Raw genomic sequence first — 20444 nt, 5'->3', positions numbered from 1 at the left:
TCAGTGTGCCCCAAGTCCATCCCCACCATTAGGGGCTCTGGTGAATAAGCAGACTGAGGCTTAGACTCCGCGCCCTGGGGAATCCCGGCCTGTGGATCTCTAGAGTCACCACCAGTCGGTACCTGACAGAGTGTAGTTCTGCTTTAAGGAGAGAAGACACTGTAATGAGAAGGAAAGGAAGAGAGAAAGCATGTTAAAAGGTGGAAAGAACAGAAGCAGACTAAAAAAGAAAGAGCTAGAGAGAGTCAGGTTTACTTGCAGTCTGTTTGGAGTTCTGTTTGTCAGTCGTTTCTTGGGTCTGCATTTGTTAAAGTGCCTTATTTTAAGTGCCTTGTACTTGTAACTCCTTGGCGCTGGCAAATATGTGGCCTCTCGGTGACTGGGCCTTGGCACCGAGAGGCCACATATTTGTGTACCCAATGTAAAACCAACACTTCACGGAAAGCTTCCGATCGCTACATGCAGTCGGGAGCTTTCAGGTCATGTGACTGCTGTGGCAGCCAATCACAGCGGTCACGTGACTAAAACCCCACCCCGCCCCACCTCCCTGCATCAGAAACCTCTTAAAAGGCTGGGAGGTGCCAGTGCCAAGGGGTTAAAGTAGAGATGGATTCTGTCTGTGCCTTACACCCTGTCTGTGCTTCCTCTTATAAGAACAACTAAACTTAAGCTTGCATACACTAGTAGAATTTTGTTTTTCAGTCGTTAGTGGGATCAAAACTATTTATTTTTTACCATAGTGGCAAGAAAATTCAAAAGAACAGCATAGAAAATATTTCTTGAACAAACAAATTTCCAACAGCGTATGTGGTTTTCATTTGGGAAATTCCATTCATTCCATAATCAAATGCTAAAAGTAAACAAAATGTTGAAGTACTTCTGAATGATATTTGTCAAGTCTCTGTAGGCATTATTAAATTACTGATGATAATTTTTGTACAAACATTCATATCTACCAATGTATGGCGAGCTTTATACTGAGAGTGCCTGTCAATTATTCAACTTAGAGTAGATAAAAGACACATGCATGGCAAAGGGAGCTTTTCACACACAGACTTCAAGATAGACTAGAGTTGTAATGATATACATTGGTTCATTTGATCAGACAAGGAAACAAATCAAACATTTGTCAATAGCAAAGAATAAATTAACAGATATCTGAGGCAACATTTACCCACGTGTGTGTTTTTGCAAGATGACAGATACAGCATACATACACAACAGATAAAGGCATAATTTTCCTGTGGAAAACCAGAGAGGAGAAGAGATGATGATGCTAGATAGTGATAGTGCCTTAATTTGCATGTCCTGTATTTATTATGGGGATGTATATAAAGCAGACATGAACTCTATCTGTCTCTAACATCCCTGTCATGTAACAAACATTTAAGCTGAAGCGCCATACCACTGCTTAAAGGTCCAGATGCAACTTTATTCTAATGTCAAGAGGAAGTCCATTGAGTAACACAGGCTTTGCCATCTGCTGGTTAGGCTGCTAAACCAGCTGCGGTCAAGGCCTGGGCTTGTAATCACACTAGAATAAATAACAAAAACGTTCCAGTTTACTTCTAGTCTATTTACACTGTGTCCAATCAAGCCCTGATGAAGTGGGTGTTTGTGGACCCCCAAACTGTGTTGGATACTCTTTGGACTGTACCCCTAAAGTTGTATCTGGACCTCTTAGCCATGGTGTGGCACTTCAATTTACTTTTTTGTTGCATTACACTACAAGCCAAGGAGGCCATGGAGATCCTCTGGAGTCTAGAAGCTGCCTTCCTGGGAAATTTTTTTTCATCAACATCAAAAATTTAAGATAGCAATACCAACAAGTTAACCTTATGGGTCCATTTACAGCCTGCGGTGATGTGACTCCCATGTGCATGCATTCAATTGGTCGAAGATAGGAAAGGGCTCCATTTGCAGGTAAGTTTATCATAATGTGTTAGTATGTGGTGCATACTAGCACATTATGACTTAAACCTGCAGGGGGAACAGCTTTTTATTTTTAGGTCTGGACTTAACTACCGCTTTTAAAGTTAATCTAGTATTTAGAATGTGTATAGTTTGGAATACAACAATCCCTCATTAAAGTGTAAGTTTAGCTTTACAAAAAACACACTATTCTGTCCCATATGAGTAAAGCAGCATAGTTTGCTAAACCTACCTACTAGCCAGAGTTTCCTTTTATTTGAACAATGTTATCTAAATCAGCATTTAAAAGGATATTTTTAAAATCCATTGCAGTCAGTGATAGCTCCATTCTGAGTTATTGTAAGGAGGGATATGTTTGCACTAGTGCCCCTAGAGTCATGGGAGGGAGCGTCATCCTGTTCATTCGGGACGCACATGCGCAGCATGTTCTCTCTTCTGGCACAGCTGCTGAGCTCATCATAAATGACAGGAAAGAGTATGTTGGAAAGCCTGACCTTTCCATAAGTATATATCCTTAAAAGGTAGGTAGTACATTTCCAGTAAGTATTATGAATTATTATTGTAGTGTTTACCTTTAAACAATTATTGACATGACTTTCATATTTTTGCATACTTGTCCCTCTACATTTTTGTTGTTATAGTAAATGTATAGTTTTGTAGATAGGCCATTAGAAGCATAAAGTGAATCCAATTGGCTTTAATGTGGGTCACACCATCTGTACATAACTTGTACTCCTTAACATAAAGAAAACCTATTACAGGCCTAAATGTGACTATGGTGCAGCCTGTGTTCACATTTACAATTTGGTTGAAAAATAGAAACAAGTCCATCTAGTTCAATCAGTTATATAAATATGTACAGATTATGTGATTTATATGACTTGTACACTATTGTATTGCAGTTTACAGGTGTATGTACCCTTAGAGTGACTCAATCCCTTAAAAAAGAGGGCTGCTAGCAGGTACAAAGTGCAGAAACCTACTGCTCTCATCCCCCTCTGTGGTGAAATACATGTCTTTCTGAATGAGTGAAGCTCAGACACGTCTGGTAGTGTTGGAGCTTGGTCTTTCCCACATTTCTTTTGGCTTATACCTATGATGAGCTGCACCATTGGCCAACGGGATGGTAGGAAGGTGTGAGGAAGCTCCATCACTACAAAGAAGAGTCAGTACTTTTCTGGTAGAAATAGCTTGCACTCAGCTGTAGCAAAGAGAAAGGTCCTGCTCCCACCATGGTGCAGAGACTTGAGTTTTTCTGCACACGTTCTGCAAGGGCACAACAAAATCAATTGTTCTCTATGTGCCCTGTTCACACCACAACACTAGTATCACCTGCAAATTTTATTCTGCACAGGAATCTCTAATGAGTATAAAACTCATTGAGGTGCGCATGAAAACTGATGTAAACTGATGTCTCTGTAAGTGAAATCTGCGTGTCAGTTTCCATCAGTTTTTCTGCACGTATGGTGTGAACGAGGCCTAATGAAAACTGCTGCAGGTATATGTGGGCTCCTCTAGGTATCTGCAAGTATAGTTTTATGCCTGCTGGCTGCCTTTTATTTTTTTAGAGTCTCTTCAATGTAACAGACTTAACATACTACACATTATTAAATGACACTAGTGTATTTTATAGCCAGAATGTATCACATGTTTTCTTCAAACTAATTTTATAACTTTTATGGCTAGATAACAACTCCCCTCCTCGTGAGCATCATCTTATGACTACAAGAGAACTCCAGCTGTACTGGCAGAAGGAGAAATATGACGGAAAGCCAGTTCGGCTTCTTTTTCAAATCCACTCAACTCGCATTGCTGAGGATTTTCTGTCCAAGTTTGTGGTAAGGAAAAATAAAATCAGTATAAATTTAGTATATGACCAGAAAACTCTGCATAGAAGTGTTGTGTAGAATGTCAAGATTAACTGATGAAAAGATGATGTTGTAGATCCAGGGTGATGATGACATTGTACTGAAAATGAAGTCCCTTGCTCTAGAACATTGTCTGAATTGTTATCCTCTTGTGGCTTTACAAGCATAGTCACCTTCATTATGATTTTTTTTTTTATCAGACCTGTATCACAGATAAAATGCTCATACAGTATCTCACAGAAGTGAGTACACCCCTCACATTTTTGTAAATATTTTATTCTATCTTTTTATGTGACAACACTGAAGAAATGACACTTTGCTACAATGTAAAGTAATGAGTGTACATCTTGTATAACAGTGTAAATTTACTGTCCCCTCAAAATAACTCAACACACAGCCATTAATGTCTAAACCGCTGGCAACAAAAGTGAATACACCCCTAAGTGAAAATATGTGAGGAGTGTACTCACTTTTGTGAGATACTGTAGGAAGACTGACTGCAAACAGATGATATGTCATGCCATCAACTGTCAGTCTCACAAAAGACTGTGGAGTTTATTTACTAAAACTGGAGATTACAATATCTGGTGTAGCTCTGCATAGAAACCAATCAGCTTCCAGGATTTTTGTCAAAGCGTAATCGAAGCAAAGTTAGAAGCTGATTGGCTACCATGCACAGCTGAACCAGATTCTGAGTGCACCAGTTTTAGTAAATCATCCCCACTGACTCTTTATACAACAGGTCTTTAAGTATCTGATAGCAAAGTAGTACTACTGGCTTCAGTCCTTCTTTCAACATACAGATAGGATAGCAATATCAGCAGCAAATGGAGGGGATGCCCAAAAAAACTGCTTTGAATGGGTGCTAAAGCCCACCAGACGTGACTTGTTTTTTTCTCATCCAGCCTGTGGGCTGAACAGGAGAAAATCAATTGATTCCCACATCCATGCTGTTAGCATGGATGGATGAATCTCCACTGCCAACTATTGTTTCAAAGCAGGCATGGCGTCTGTGACCACCTGAATACATTGCTGCTAAACAGTGACAGCGTTTTATAAGATGAATTCACTGTTCGGCCTGGCTCAGTCAATTATTAATCCAATTTTACCTGAGCCAGTTGTTGCTTGCAGGGCCACCTATGGCTCGAATGTTGACCAATTCAGCAATAATCAGTAAAAATTTGAGCCATCTATGAGGGCCTTAAGTATAACTTGTCAGTCAAGCTGCATTAATCTTACATGTTAATAAATGACAACTGAACAAATAGTTTTTGACGGTGCTTCCCATTTCATTTTCTTAAACTGTATGTTGTAAGTATGGAGATGCAATGCGACACAGAAAATGTTGAAATTCATAGCTGTTCCTCAAACCTTGCTCAAGACAAGGTTTTGTATCTGTTTGTATTTCATGATCTTAAAACACATGTTTACTAAGGGGAATTTTTGATTCATAAAATACTCAGAATTTCTTTAAGTAGACACAACAACAAGTATAGTATACAGCAAGGAGCCAATCAAAAACAGGAAGCTAGTGGTTGAGATAAATAAATAAATTAGAAAAGATTGTTTATCCATTATACAATATATGAAATCCCTACACTTCCTAATAAGAGGACCTTAACTATGGAAGCTGTGCCCAAAACGGTGAACATAATATAAGCCTTGAATCATATGGAATACCAATGTTGCTGAAATGATAGACAAATAGCTGAAAATCAAAAATGGCTTTGAGGCCTAACTATTAAAGTAAAAAAATTAGTGTGTATCAAAACTAAAGAATAAAAATTGTACATATATTGCAGTTTAATAGTCCCTAGATGCAGTGGTTGGATTAGTTTTCTTTATTTAGGCTTCTTTTTCCTTTACTTTTACCAGGTGATCCTGCCAATAAAATATTTCCTGTTCTAGAGGGACAACCCTCGTTCACAATACTATGTCTTTGAAGAAGCAGTGTTGTAACTCTAGGAAAGGAAAAGTCACTGATGTAACTGATAAGAGAGTGGCAGAGGCAGAGAGCTCAGAAAGTTACCAGCTCACAAGATTTCTGGCAGGATCAACAGGTATTCTTTCAGCTATCAAACAGATATAGCAAGAGAAGGGCAATCTGCTTGCATCTGAGCATGGTGAGTAAGTGGGTACTCTGCCACACTGCTTCTTTACCTCACACTCTAACCCTGCTGTACAAGTTGATACCAGATCTGACAACTCATGGGGCCCCCACAGGCAAAAGGAGATCATGGGGTCCCCATATGTAAAGATGGGCACCGCACAGCAGCCATCTTTATGCAGCAGCATTAATGCAGCAGACCCATGCTCAGCGACATACAGAGTGGAAGGAGACTTAAAGCTGGCAACCCAATAAAGGTACCAGGAGCCTCTCATGGGCAGTGCCACTATAACAGCATCATGGGCCCCGGGGCAAAGTAATGCACTGGGGCCCCTACAAGGGAGATGGTGACCGGCTAAATTATGCCACATATTTGACGTGGCTGATTGTACATTTTTGTCTGATTTTAGTCTAATTTTTTACAAATTTTAATATTTTATTTTACAGTTTTTTAATTTTAATTTTGAATTCTTTTTAATTGAATAATTTTTTACATTTTTTTCACAATGTTATTGAGAGGAGGCTTTGGGGAGATATCAGGGCTTTCACTTTTGAGGACACATTCCCTAGTCCCTTTCTTTGTAGCCTCAGCTGCACTGCAGAGGAATGAACAGGAGACAGAGGCGTATTATGTTTACTATGCTTCAGTTATGAATTAATACATTTAGTGATCACTATCGATCACTCACTGTGATCACTTCGTAAAGGAAGGGACTGGTAAATTACATAATTACTAGCCTTTTTCCCACTCTCTATCCTGAAGATCCCCCTGTGTGCCTACAGCATGCTGCAGTGATCTGAATTTCTCTTGCTGCAGGGACCTCTTCCCACCACCCCCAGCTGTGTGCCCCCATCCCCCCACCACAGCGCTGCCAACTTCTCTTCTTTTCTCTCCCACCGGCAGCGCTGTGAGGGGGTGCAGACACCCGGGGGAGGGGGGGGGGGTGATGCAGTGAGAAAAATCCAGATCAGTGCAGCAGGTGGGGGAAACAATTGGAACTGATCTTTTGTGGCTCTCACTGAAGCAGGAGATGTTGGCTTTCAGCTGCTGCAGTGAGAGCCACAAAATATTGTCTTCAGTTATTTCCACCTCCCGCTGCACTGATCACCCACTCTATCCACACGATCCCCTCTGTTGAAGGGGGGACTGCAGGGGCCATCCATGCACCTGGGGGTGCCTATGCAAAAACACAGCCCTGCTCATGAGGTCCACTACTGGCCCCCCAAGGCCTCAGGCAGTGCTCGAATGGTTAGTCCTCCCCTGTACCAGATCAAATCGAGTACTTACACTACTTGTGATAAAAAAAAAAACACTTAGGGGGTCAAGGTATACAAAATTGCTTTGCAGATGTCTCAGCATTCATGTGAAAGTCACTGTTAACATGATAATGATTGTAATATGTGTGAAATGTCGGTTTCTATTGCCTTTAGCAGGGCAAATGTAACATTCCCTAGAATTCAATACTAAGAGAAAAAAAAGCCTGAAGAACAATCGACTAGAAGAGCTGAAGAACATTTGACCAATAGAAAAAATAGCCTAACACTAGAAGCTAAGAACATTCAACCAGAAGAGGAAATATTATGAGATTTCTGCATACAATGTTTATGAGCTGTAGGTTCATTCACTGTTTGGTAGGTTCAAAGAATGACCTAACGAAGGGGTGTTCAACTGTTCTTCCAGCTGCAGCAGGAATTGAAATATATTAAAACGGATGCTAAATGTGAGTTTCCTGCTCAGGGCTCCTGGTTGATAGGACATCCTAACAAACAGCTGATGCATCCTTGCCCAGCACATTCAGGTGTCAGCCAGGGATTCCTGAGTGACAAGTGTAAACAAAGAGGTGGGAACAGTGTAAAGAAAATGGTGTGTGGTCACCTCCCAACGCCAGGCCATTCAGGTCTAGTATGGATCTTAAGGGGGGCTCCACCAAAGATACACTAAAAAATGGCACTGGGCCCCCCCTTTCAGGTCTGGCATGGACTTTAGGGGGAAACTCCACACTTAAAACAAAAAGTGAAAAGCATGCTCCCCCCCCCAAACCATACTAGGCCATATGACCTCAAAATGGGGGTACCCTTCCTGTCAAAGGACCTTTTCCCTATGTTGATGGGGAAAAGAACCACTTTTACACAACCCTGTGGGGGTTGTGGTCTTGTCCATATTTGGCCAATGGCCTCACCTGGGAGTCCCCACCCCTTTTACTTTAGTGGTGGGAATCTGCCCCTGGCTGTTGTCAGGTTTCTTTATTTGGTGATGTAAGGGAATTCCCGTGAGACGGCTGGTGAATAGACGTTGCCATGCGCACAGAAATGCACGATCGCGCACATGCACGCATACGTGCACACGCACGGCGAAGATTGGCGCCAGATGGACTATTTAAAAGGTTCCTCTGCCTGTGCTGAGTGCTGACTGGTCTTCAGCTGTTCTCCATTTCCTACTCGTTCCTGTGTGATTTCCTTGTTGCTGACCTGACTTGTTCCTGACCTGACTCTGATTACTCTCCTGCTTGATACTGGTTCCTGACTTCGGCTCTGCTCCTGACTTTGGCTTGCTTCTGATTTGGTACCTCACTGTCCGCCCGTTGATAACCCTGGCTATTCCTTTGACACTGCTCCTGTCTCCCACCCCTGCTTCCTGCCTTGCTCTGGTGCACACCTGGTGATCTACCCTACCAGCTCTGCATATTACTACCATGCCTGAATCGGAGGTTCATCAGTCTTCCAAAGTCACCAATCACAAGAGCTGCAAACAACATCTACTGGCGCTCTTGTCCCCCTGGTCCCTAAACACCCTCTGTTCCACCTCCAGTGGGGTCAGGGCTAGTGACACAAGTAAAGCCAACCTCCTCATTTCAGTCTCCTATCAGGTACATGACAGGTGAGTTGGCAGACATTGTTAATTGTTATTTGCATGAATCTGTATTGCTGGACAATGTAATTGATGGTGAATTTAAATTGTGGGACTTTTTGTTTTTTTAAATCAAAGGACATATTTTTTCATGAATGAGTAGGGATACTATATGCAACATACTCCTACAAATCAGGGAAGGTGGTATCTGGGGCCCCGCTTATTGTTTAAGGAGGCTTAGAGATGCTGATAAGCCATACCTGCAGACCCACACAAGCACCATGTTAGGGTTGTGGTGAAGAGGCCCTTGTCCTCATCAACATGGGTATATGATCTCCTCTTTTCCTGGATTGCCAGGCTGCATGGTCGAATAAGGGTCTGGTATAGATTTTAGATTTTGAAAAAGAACCCACGCCATTTTTTTTGTCTTTTCTCTTAAAATACCAGTCCTGTAGGACCTGGTATGAATTTTAGGGGGGAAGCCAAACCACCTTTTTCACACTATCCTCCCACCTTTATTTACATTTACCTGTCAGCTGGGAATCCTGGTTGACAGCTGAATGTGTCAGGCAGTAAAGAGCCATTGGTTGTTGGGATGTTGGTGGATGTTAGCTGTGTAACTACCAGGAGCCCTGAGCTGGAAGCTTTCACATTCAATAGCAAAAGTAATACCACTTCTAAATGTTTCTGTTGCTGCTTCTGCTGGAGGTTTGTCTTGGCCAATCACCCTTCTGTTCATCTGTTTGCTGAACCTTATAAACAGGGAACGGATCCGCAGCCCATAACTATTGTACATAGTGCAGAGACCTTACATTATTTCCCCTTCTGGTTGAATATTCTAAACTATAGTGTCAGTCTATTTTCTTTTCCTCTTCAAGTCAATTGTTCTTCAGGCTTTTTCTCTGTTTGGATCAAATTTTAAGGAATGTTACATGTGTCGTGCAAAAGGCAAAAGAAACTGACATTTCATAGATATTACAAACATTGTGGGTATTATTTGTGATTTTCATGTGAATGTTGGTGCAATAAAAATTATTATTTTTTTTTTTATTATACTTAGATTCCTTAATGATGTATTAAAAGAGAACTTTACTCATAACAACTTAGTAAAAAATAATGTCCTTTATCAAGGAACACACATTCCACAACAATAATTATGCTACCAAAATTAGTCTGTGCTGTAAATTGCCTCCATCATTGCTCCTGTTTCTCCTTGCTGGAGGCTGCCATTTTGCTGAAGCTCAGAGCCCCTAAGCAGCAGTAAATCTTTAGGCCATCAGCAGATCGGCCTCTACATTTTCAGCACAGTGTCGAAAAATAGAGAGCAACTGATCATGTGTAGAGTAGGGTGAGACAGTGTAATACTGGATTTTAAACAGACATATTAACACTTACTTGCTCCATGCAAAACAACAAAAAAGTGGCAGGAGTTGGGCTTTTATTTTACCTACTTACTCTTACTTAGGAGTAAACAGCATGGGAGTATCAGGGAGATAAGTACAGGCATCTTGTGGTGTGCACATTGCAGTCCCTTCTTGAGTTTTGCTGATTCTCATTCAGAGTCACTTTATTAAAGGGTAACTTTATTTTCATAGAAAACAAATAGCAAAAAAAAAGCATAAACAATTGCTACACAAGCCATATTGTAATTGAATGTTATTAAAAATTACCTTTTACTAGAGGCTTTCTGTACGCTGTTGGTGTTCAGAACATTCCTAGAAATGTAATTTAATTTTTAATGGGACACTTCTAAAGGGTTATTTACTTCTAAAGAGATGGAGACACTGCAGCTTCAGCTTCCCTCATTAGAACACTGCAAGTGCATCAGCTGAATAATAATTAAAAGGTCACTCCTATTCAAATTCAAACAAAGAGCTATTTCACCAGAGAAGAAACAGGTATGAATTTACAACAAGGTTTGTTAAAATCCCTGCAATGTACATTGATCGTATAAAGGGGGTTGTTTTTTAAAGTTATTAAAGTTTTTTTAGAGTTATTATATAAAGGAATAAAGAGGGAGGTGAAATAAAGTATGCTATGAATTAGGACAAGAGTAGGATTAGTGGGTGAAAAGCATATTCCAAACATTAAAGGCTGAATTCAGCAAAGTCATGAGAAGTCTCTGCTTATACAATGGAGTTTGGAAGCTCTGCATGATTATATTGTGATAAATTTCACAATATGATCATTTTTCAGCCCACCCCACCAACAAGTCACATATACTACAAAGAAATAATAAAATTTACAATGCTTTTGCAGTTATTACAATTTAAGGAACTGGTGAAAATCAATATGTAATTTTGGGGTTGTGTCATGAATGTGTATGGCATATGCAATGGTTAAGACCCCTGTATTTTTTCGATGTTTGTATCTCATCATGAAGATTTTCCTTTGTTGCTCAAGAGAAACAGAATTTACAAGGAAATTTCCTAGACAGTTCTGGCTAGAAAACAGGTTCCCCATTAGAAGGTTATTGCTCACCCCATGTCTCTGTGACAACATTTGGGATTTTCACTTTCTGTTTCAGAGACAAAGTCAGCAAGACAAATAGAGAGGGTGAATCTCCTCAGCGCGAACAATGACAGCAATAAAATCAGACAGTGTTATTTACACTACCTAACTCTAACCAAAACTAAAAAAATATATATATTTTAAGGTAGAAAATGCAAAAATCTAACATACTTATTGGCTATATTATATATATATATTACTTACATTATTATTACTTATACACTCATTCCCTTGAACAGTTGTACAAGATTGTGATCATCAAGACAGGAAGTTTTGATGGGAAGAAAGTCTTCATTGAACGAAGATACTCTGATTTTGAGAGACTTCATAGAAACTTATTAAAAGACTTTAAGGATGAAATGGAAGATGTGGTCTTTCCTAAGAAAATTCTCATGGGAAACCTCACTGAGGAGATAATTCGTAAAAGGATGGTTGCCCTTAAAGACTACCTTGGAGAGTTGTATGCTATACGAAGTGTGAGAAAATCTTGTCAATTTGTTGCATTTTTTATAGAATCAGAATTAGAGGAAGGATACAGCTGTATCAGAGGAGGACAGTACAAAAAAGCTAGAGAGACATTAGAACAAGTTCTTTACCTTCAAGAAAAACTGGTTGAACATTGTCCCATCATGATGGTGCTAACTCTATGTGCCCTAGTCGTTTGCCATAAAGATATGGACCAATTAGAAAGCGCTTATGAGACTGGAATGAAGGCACTGGAACTTCTGCAGAAACTCCCAAGACATAGATATTACAACCCATTATTGGAAACTTTGATTTCATTGGCATACAAACTAGGAAAAGACTTCCTGTCTTTAAGGGAAAAATTTGAACATGGGGAAAATAGGAAAACAAGGAGCAGCTTTGAAGGTGAAATGATCACTTTGAAGGAGCTTGTAGTAAAGGAGAGAGTACCTACAGATTAAGTGTCCATGCACACTAAGCTTACAAAACAATGCTTCTACAGGAGTTTTGTGGTTTTTTTCTCCTGCCTGTAGCAGCTCTATGTGGTTCTATGTGTCCATGCACATTAGGACATTTAGGAGCATATTGCAAGAGAAGTGTTTAAAGGCAGAAAAAAACCTATCATAAGTATGTTTTTGAGAGGAGTTTTTAAGCAGAAAAAAACCACTAAAAACTTAAAAACGCTCTTTAAAGCGGTGTTAAGGAACAGTCTGCATTTCAAGTGTACACTGAAAAATGAGCAGAGGGGAATATTTTGGAATAAAAACCCTTATAAAAGCAAATGCCCATAAATCCTTTTAAACTCTTGTGCAATACGAGCTAATATGAGCATTTGTTATGTCGCTTTTTCTGCCGGAGGTTCTGACATTTTGTTCTGTTCCTAGTGCGCATGGACAGTAGAGGTTGCAGCTGTGTCTTAAATATATTTGTGTTTTTTCTGTACTATTCTAGAAATGTCTAAAATTACTATTGTCGGAATGGTTTTCAAATCCAACTTATTTCTGCAAAGTGATAAACATTATTTATCATGTATAATGGTGATATAGGTAACAAATGCTTCTGTAGAATGAATACCCAGGCTATATTATACTATAACTGGAGCAATGAAGATTGTGAACAGACAACCTATTTCAGCACTAAAATGTAATAAATGCTAACCTCTGATTACGTTTTATCATTACCTGCAATATTCTTCCCTTTCAGTGGTGTATGTATTATATATTACAAAATAGACATGTCCAATTTGTGTAGGTACATATGGCCAACATACAGTATATGCATAACAGTACATCAGCAGTCCTTTGCTGAGTCCTTGGCCTGTGTTCTGAAATGAAAAAAAAACACCTGCACACAAAATGCAGGACCCAGGGGCGGGTGCCATTAATGTTAATGGAATGCTGCCCACACTGGAAATCGCACCCGCACTGGGAACTACATTGTAGTGCGGTTCCCAGTGCAGGCTGAAATTTCTGGAAAGATGCAGGGACCTTTTCCCTGCATTTTGTGAGGCACTGCAGCCTATTCAAGTGACTGGCCTGTCGTGCCAATGGAAACGCAACCCGCACAGCATGAATAGGTGTGAACCTAGCATTAGGATGATATTATACTTTTACAGACACTAGCGCTGTTATTATACATCCATTGATACTATACCCCTGATGGAATCTGAAATTAAACAGGAACCTGTGACTGAACAAGTGAGACCCTGGCTTCGGGGATATGAGTGGAGTTCCAACCCAAATGTCTACACATTTTAACCTAGTCTGTTTGACCCCTGGTTCTTTGCAGAATATTTGGGGATTGATGGTATAGTGGAAACATAAGAAATCTAATGGTGGATACTGATTTGTAAGTATATACAGGTGAAACTCAAAAAATTAGAATATCGTACAAAAGTTCATTTATTTCAGTAATGCAACTTAAAAGGTGAAACTAATATATGAGATAGACTCATTACATGCAAAACAAGATAGTTCAAGCCGTGATTTGTCATAATTGTGATGATTATGGCTTACAGCTCACGAAAACCCCAAATCCACAATCTCAGGAAATTAGAATATTGTGAAAAGGTGCAATATTCTAGGCTCAGAGTGTCCCACTCTAGTCAGCTAATTAAGCCATAACTTCTGCAAAGGGTTCCTGAGCCTTTAAATGGTCTCTCAGTCTGGTTCAGTGGGAATCACAATCATGGGAAAGACTGCTGACCTGACAGTTGTGCAGAAAATCATCATTGACACCCTCCATAAGGAGGGAAAGCCTCAAAAGGTAATTGCAAAAGAATTTGGATGTTCCCAAAGTGCTGTATCAAAGCACACTAAAGAAAGTTATGTGGAAGGGAAAAGTGTGGAAGAAAAAGGTGCACAAGCAGCAGGGATGACTGCAGCCTGGAGAGGATTGTCAGGAAAAGGCCATTCAAAAGTGTTGGGGACTTTCACAAGGAGTGGACTGAGGCTTGAATCAGTGCATCAAGAGCCACCACACAAAGACGGATCCTGGACTTGGGCTTCAAATGTCGTATTCCTCTTGTCAAGCCGCTCCTGAACAACAAACAACATCAGAAGCATCTTACCTGGGCTAAAGAAAAATAGACCTGGTCTGTTGCTCAGTGGTCCAAAGTCCTCTTTTCTGATGAGAGCAACTTTTGCATCTCATTTGGAAACCAAGGACCCAGAGTATGGAGGAAGAATGGAGAGGCACACACTGCAAGATGCTTGAAGTCCAGTGTGAAGTTTCCACAGTCTGTGTTGATTTGGGGAGCCATGTCATCTGCTGGTGTTGGTCCACTGTGCTTCATTAAGTCCAGAGTCAACGCAGCCGTCTACCAGGCGATTTTGGAGCACTTCATGCTTCCTTCCGCAGACAAGCTTTATGGGGATGCTGACTTCATTTTCCAGCAGGACTTGGCACCTGCCCACACTGCCAAAAGCACCAAAACCTGGTTCAACGACCGTGGGATTACTGTGCTTGATTGGCCAGCAAACTCGCCTGACCTGAAACCCATATAGAATCTAGGGGGCATTGCCAAGAGAAAGATGAGAGACATGAGACCGAACAATGCAGAAGAGCTGAAGGCCGCTATTGAAGCATCCTGGTCTTCCATAACACCTCAGCACCTCATAGGCTGATAGTTTCAATGCCACGCCGCACTGAGGCAGTAATTGCTGCAAGAGGGGCCCAAACCAAGTCCTGAGTACATATGCATGCTTATACTTTTCAGAGGTCCGATAATGTTCTATAAATCCTTGTTTTATTGATTGCATGTAATATTCTAATTTTCTGAGATTGTGGATTTGGGGTTTTCATGAGCTGTAAGCCATAATCATCACAATTATGACAAATCGCGGCTTGAACTATCTTGCTTTGCATGTAATGAGTATCTCATATATTAGTTTCACCTTTTAAGTTGCATTACTGAAATAAATTAACTTTTGCACGATATTCTAACTTTTCGAGTTTCACCTGTAGTGTTAAATATCAAATTAATTATATGGTATTAGAGAATTTTCTGATATTGACAGTATATTGATTCCTTGCACTGAATAATATCCCTCACTCTCTGAAGAAATGGTGCATTGAAACCGAACAATGTGTAAGAATTTAACCCCTTGTCAGTCCTTACTGTCTCCCAATGAAATGTACTAGAAAAATTATAACTACATAAATTTGATCTATAAACATTATATGTGGAGAACATCAAAATGATAAAGTGCTTAACAGATATTGACATTTTTAAATAGTACCAATACAAATGTATGGGGTGTGTAGACAAGTCAAATAAAGAAATGGAGATCCTGCCCAATTGAAAATATTTGATTAATATACTGTGATAGGAGGAGGGGTATCTTCTTATAACACATAAGGTGTATGTATCTAGTAGCACAATGACAGAGATACTACAGCCAGAATGTCTGAAAGGTACAGGAACTCATGAGGTGGACTAACTCCCCACCGTCAACCAAAAACTGAAATATCATTTTGGGCGGGATAAACCTTTAATAAAATGTGACAGTTGTGCACTCACTCCAGTCCCTTCTGCTGTTCTTATGAATCTTGGCTAATTATTTTTAACCGCTTCCATACAGGGTACTTTTACCCCCTTCCTGTCCAGGCCAGTTTTCAGGTTTCAGTGTTTTTACATTTTGAATGACAATTGCGCGGTCATGTAACACTGTAACCAAACTAAAATGTTATAATTTTCTTCACACAACTAGAGCTTTCTTTTGGTGGTATTTAATCACCACTGGGGTTTTTATTTTTTGCTAAATTAACAAAAAAAGAACAAAATTTTTTTTTAAAAAACACGTTTTTCTTTGTTTCTGTTATAAAAGTTTGCAAATAAATAATTGTTCTTCATAAATTTAGGCCAAAATGTATTCTACTACATGTCTTTGGTGAAAATAACCCAAATTAGGATGTATTATTTAGTCTGTAGGAAAGTTATAGAGTTCACAAACTATGGGATATATCTGAAAACTGATCAATCCTGAAGTACTGACAGCCAATCTAATTTCTTGAGGTCCAAGAATGTCAGAACAGTACAGATATCTCCCAAATGACCCCTTTTTGCAAAGTAGACAATCGGACGTATTTTATAAGAGGCACGGCGAGTTTTTTGAAGTTGTAATTTTTTTGTCATAATTTTTCGGAAATGAAAAAATTTAAAAAATTTTCACTATTTTTTTTTACATACTCTCACCAGTACTGTACAGCATCTTCATATAACTGGCATGGTGGTGATCAGGGACACTGACTGGTGACAGTACGAAAAAAAAAATTATACTTTTTTTTAAATTTCTGTATTTTCTTTTTCTATTACATTTTTTTCTCTTTTTTTATATTTTCTTTTTTCATATTTCACTATGACCAAAGTAGTATAACGTTACCATAGTAACATTGTACTACTTTGGGGAAGTGATCAGTATTTTTTTTTTTTACACAATTTGCTTATAGCAAAGAATTTCTTTGCTATGAGGAAGCATTTACCTGAATGAAATCGATTCATTCAGGGTTTTTTTTTGTGCTTAGCTGTGATTTGGCCACAGCTAATCACATGACACAGCTGGGCTGTGATTGGCCCAGCTTGTGCATGTGATTACTGTGACCATTCACAGCTAGACACACTGTGATTGGTCACAGCAGGTCACATGGTACTGGCAACGGGCCGGTACACAGATCTGTCATCGGTCGTGTCCGAGGTACACGGCCAGTAACAGATCGCACCGTTGCGCAGCCCTGTGGGCAGGCGCAATGCGCATGCCTGAAAGGACGCCATATGGCGTCCACCTGGAGGGACGAGCTGTTTGCCTGGCCGCCATCTGGCTATAGGCCGGGCGGCAACTGGTTAAAGCTTTAATGAGAAAAAAATGTATTACTAAATTGAGCAAAATAAAGTGATTTTTCCTCCTTTGACATTTTGCTAAACTTTACATATTTGTTTAGTCAAAATGTTGCATGCAAACAAAATACAACAAAATACATTGGAGACAACTACAAAGGTGGGATTGTTTTAACCCTTTTACTGTAAAGAACATGTTCACCACATTAATAATTTGTTTAAAATTGCTCTGCTGCCTCCTGACTTTTTGTAGAAGTGATCTGGGTGGCTGAACCTGATTACTTTTGCACCTCAGTAAAGTGTGAGAATAAAAACTTTTTTTTATTTTTTTGTTTGTTGCTTCTTTGGTAAATGTTGATATTTGGTGTTTTTTAGACAATAAAACTGAAGCAAAATAGCAACGTCTGCACTTGTAACAATATGCTCATGTTTGTGTTTTAGTATACAAGTTGCTATTTGGACTTTTTTCATTGTCTAAAGAAACACCAACAATCTACAAAGAAGAAAGTGCGCACAGTTATGTTATATTATACTTTTTAAATTCACTTCTGTTTTCCTGAATTAAAGTATATGTGAACCCTCACCTTGTAAAACAACCCAATTAGTTTAAAATAGAAATGAAAGGCAAAACATTTGTGTGTAGAAATAAAAAAAACATTATAAATACCTTGCTTTCCCTTTTTTATATGTGATTACATACCCTCTGTTCTCAGCTGCATACAGATATTCCCAGTGACAGGCTGTGCAGGGAGGCTTGTCAGCACAAGTCTGATCATTGGAGGAGAGCAGACTGAGTTCTCAGCACAGCTAGAGAACTGACCATGCTGTGCTCTCCTGCTTAGTGTGGTCAGTTTTAATAGGAAAGCAGAGAGACTGCCAACAACACCACGTGTTTCACACAAAGGAAGCAATACAAAAAGAACAGGATGCCGAATAAATAGCATGTATCAAGAATATGAAATGTTGGGTTTACATATTCTTTAATGGGTCACTCGTGCCTATGGTTTGGAAACATCTAACAGATTATTTTGTAATACAAATATTTACGTAAAAGTAAATTTTAGAATCTTATTTTGACCATAGCTGACATAACAGAAAAATTCAATTAAACTCTTTTGGTCATAATTGACATTTCCAGAGCATTAAAAGCATATGATAATTTACCACTAGGTGGCAGAAAAGCATTTGCTGTGAATTGCTCAGCAGCCTAGTTTGCAGATCATTCATTCTAGGAATAACACAGAGGGCCTGGAGAAGAAGGCTTATGTTATGCAAAGACTACAAAATCAGTATACAACCCACTCGCTATTTTGCAGCTCAAGTAACAACATGGTGGTGATAAATACAATATATACTGAATAATACCGCTGCAAAAGTAACAAATATATCAACTTCATGTTAAAATTAGCAAATATGTGCCTGTACATGAAAGCACAGGTTCACTCGTGTACAAGGGGTGCCATAATTTACTGATATTCACTCAGGAACTTGTGATGCTTGTGTGCAAAGGGTCAAAAACTGTGTGTAAAGACCTGAGTAATGTTGAGTATAGGTGAGTAAAGATGCCCCATGCACATTGGAGTCAAAAGTTCCTGATTAAATATCAGTAAATTATGACGCTCGTGTGCAAGGGGCCTAAACAAATAAACACATGAGAAATTACTGCACTGAAATGTAAAATGTTCTATTTTTGTTTTACTGCTCTGTACTCATAATTACATAGTTAGTCTGGCTGAAAAAAAAACAAAAGTCCATCCAGTTCAGCCAAAAAAAAAAGTTATAATCCTATACCCACAGTTGATCCAGAGGAAGGCAAAAAATCCCAGCAAAGCATGATCCAATTTGCTCCTACAGAGGAAAAAATACCTTCCTGATCCCCCGAGAGGCAATTGGATATTCAGTGGATAAACTTTCTGACACTGGGGGGGAACTGTCTTGGTGTCACTGACATCCCCTGTGACACCAATACAGTGATCAGTGCTACAAAAAAGCACTGACACTGTTCTAATGGCACTGGGCAGGAAGGGGTTAACATGAGGGGCGATCAAAGGGTTAACTGAGTGTAGGGAATGTTTTATTAGTGGGCGGGATGTGTGTGCTTCAATGTAATCACAGGGAGAAGGATTGTTAGTAAACTAAACAGTCCTCCTCCCCGTCGGAGATCCTCGGAAATCACCGGGCGCCGATGAGAAATCACTGGCCTGAGTCCGGTTATTGACAGCCGTGGCGTCGAATGGCGGCGCAGATAGGAAAGGCAAAATCACGTATATATATACGTGATTTTGCGCATCTGTGCCGCCCTGTAGCAGTATTCCTGCTATAGGGCTGCCAGGAAACAGTTAAAGCTTGTAGGAGGAGTTTTCTTTATGCTCTAGGAGGATGTGAAACCTCTGACCCTCTGTCTGGACAGTACTGATTGGCCCTGTGCTGATCACATGCACTCTCCCAAGAAAAAAAAAACCTCTCTAGCAATACACACCAAACTGAGCATGTGCATATGACTACGGATTCAGTCCGTATCAGGTGGTCATTTCAACAAGAGGAAGAGCAGAGAAGAAAGGATCAAATAGCCTTTTTACACAATGCAGAGGATTAACCCCTTAGGTTCCACAGTGAGTATAACAAGTATGCTTTACTGCATATACAGACTGAGTTTACTGTTGTGGGTTTAGTAACACTTTAACCTATCCTAGAGGAAACTGAACATTTAGTTTCCTCCATATAAGATATACATAGTACCTTAGGTGCTACCTAATCATCTGCATTATGGCTCATCAGCCGACCTTTCCTGCTTCCCTTTGATACATTGTACTAAAAATATCCCACCTAAACATATCTCCCCACATTTTTTGGGAGCATTGCGACAAACTCTTGCTATTAAGTGTCACATTAGTCTCTTTTGCATACTATGGGGTTGATTTACTAGAACTGGAGCTGCACCAGATTTTGCACTCTCCAGTTTTAGTAAATTAACCTCCAGGAGTTGTACGGGAAACCTCCATGCACCGATCCCATGCTGTCACACAAGATAAAGCCGCTTCACAGATCTGGGGATTTTAAATCCCCATGGTTTCCTCTTCTCACCTTGCAAGGATAACAGTACAGTCTAGACAGCTTCTGATTGGTCAGCACCATCATGATGCTGACCAAGCAGTTGTCTAGCCTGTACTGTCATCCCTGCAAGGAAAGGAAAGAAAGCCGCGGGGATTTCAAATCCCCAGATCTGTGAAGCGGCTTTACCTTGTGTGACAGCACTTCCTATGACAAGCTACATGCGGTCTGGACAGGTATCGCACTGCATTCCTGTTCAAATCACATGGTATTCTTTATGGCCACAAAGTATCAGTACTCAGTATCAGTGAATACTTGACCAAAAGT

At 39.8% G+C, this 20444-nt stretch overlaps 1 protein-coding gene across 3 annotated transcripts in view; it reads left to right on the top strand.

Annotated features, from left to right (window-relative positions):
- SNX20 (sorting nexin 20) overlaps window positions 1-12895 on the top strand; it is a 28236-nt gene extending 15341 nt beyond the window's left edge. For all 3 annotated transcript variants that reach the window (XM_089689490.1, XM_089689488.1, XM_089689489.1), the window contains 2 exons: window positions 3619-3770; window positions 11506-12895. In XM_089689490.1, the coding sequence (XP_089545616.1) occupies window positions 3651-3770; window positions 11506-12192 (807 nt within the window). In that variant the 5' untranslated portion in view covers window positions 3619-3650 and the 3' untranslated portion in view covers window positions 12193-12895. The remainder of the gene's footprint in view (window positions 1-3618; window positions 3771-11505) is intronic.
- The last annotated feature ends 7549 nt before the right edge of the window (window positions 12896-20444 follow it).

Source organism: Staurois parvus, unplaced genomic scaffold (genome assembly GCF_062004578.1).
Source record: "Staurois parvus isolate SC_StPar_1 unplaced genomic scaffold, SC_StPar_1.0 ptg000476l, whole genome shotgun sequence".
In the NCBI taxonomy this organism is placed as follows: Eukaryota; Metazoa; Chordata; class Amphibia; order Anura; family Ranidae; genus Staurois; species Staurois parvus.
This window is presented reverse-complemented; position numbering and strand designations above follow the sequence as displayed.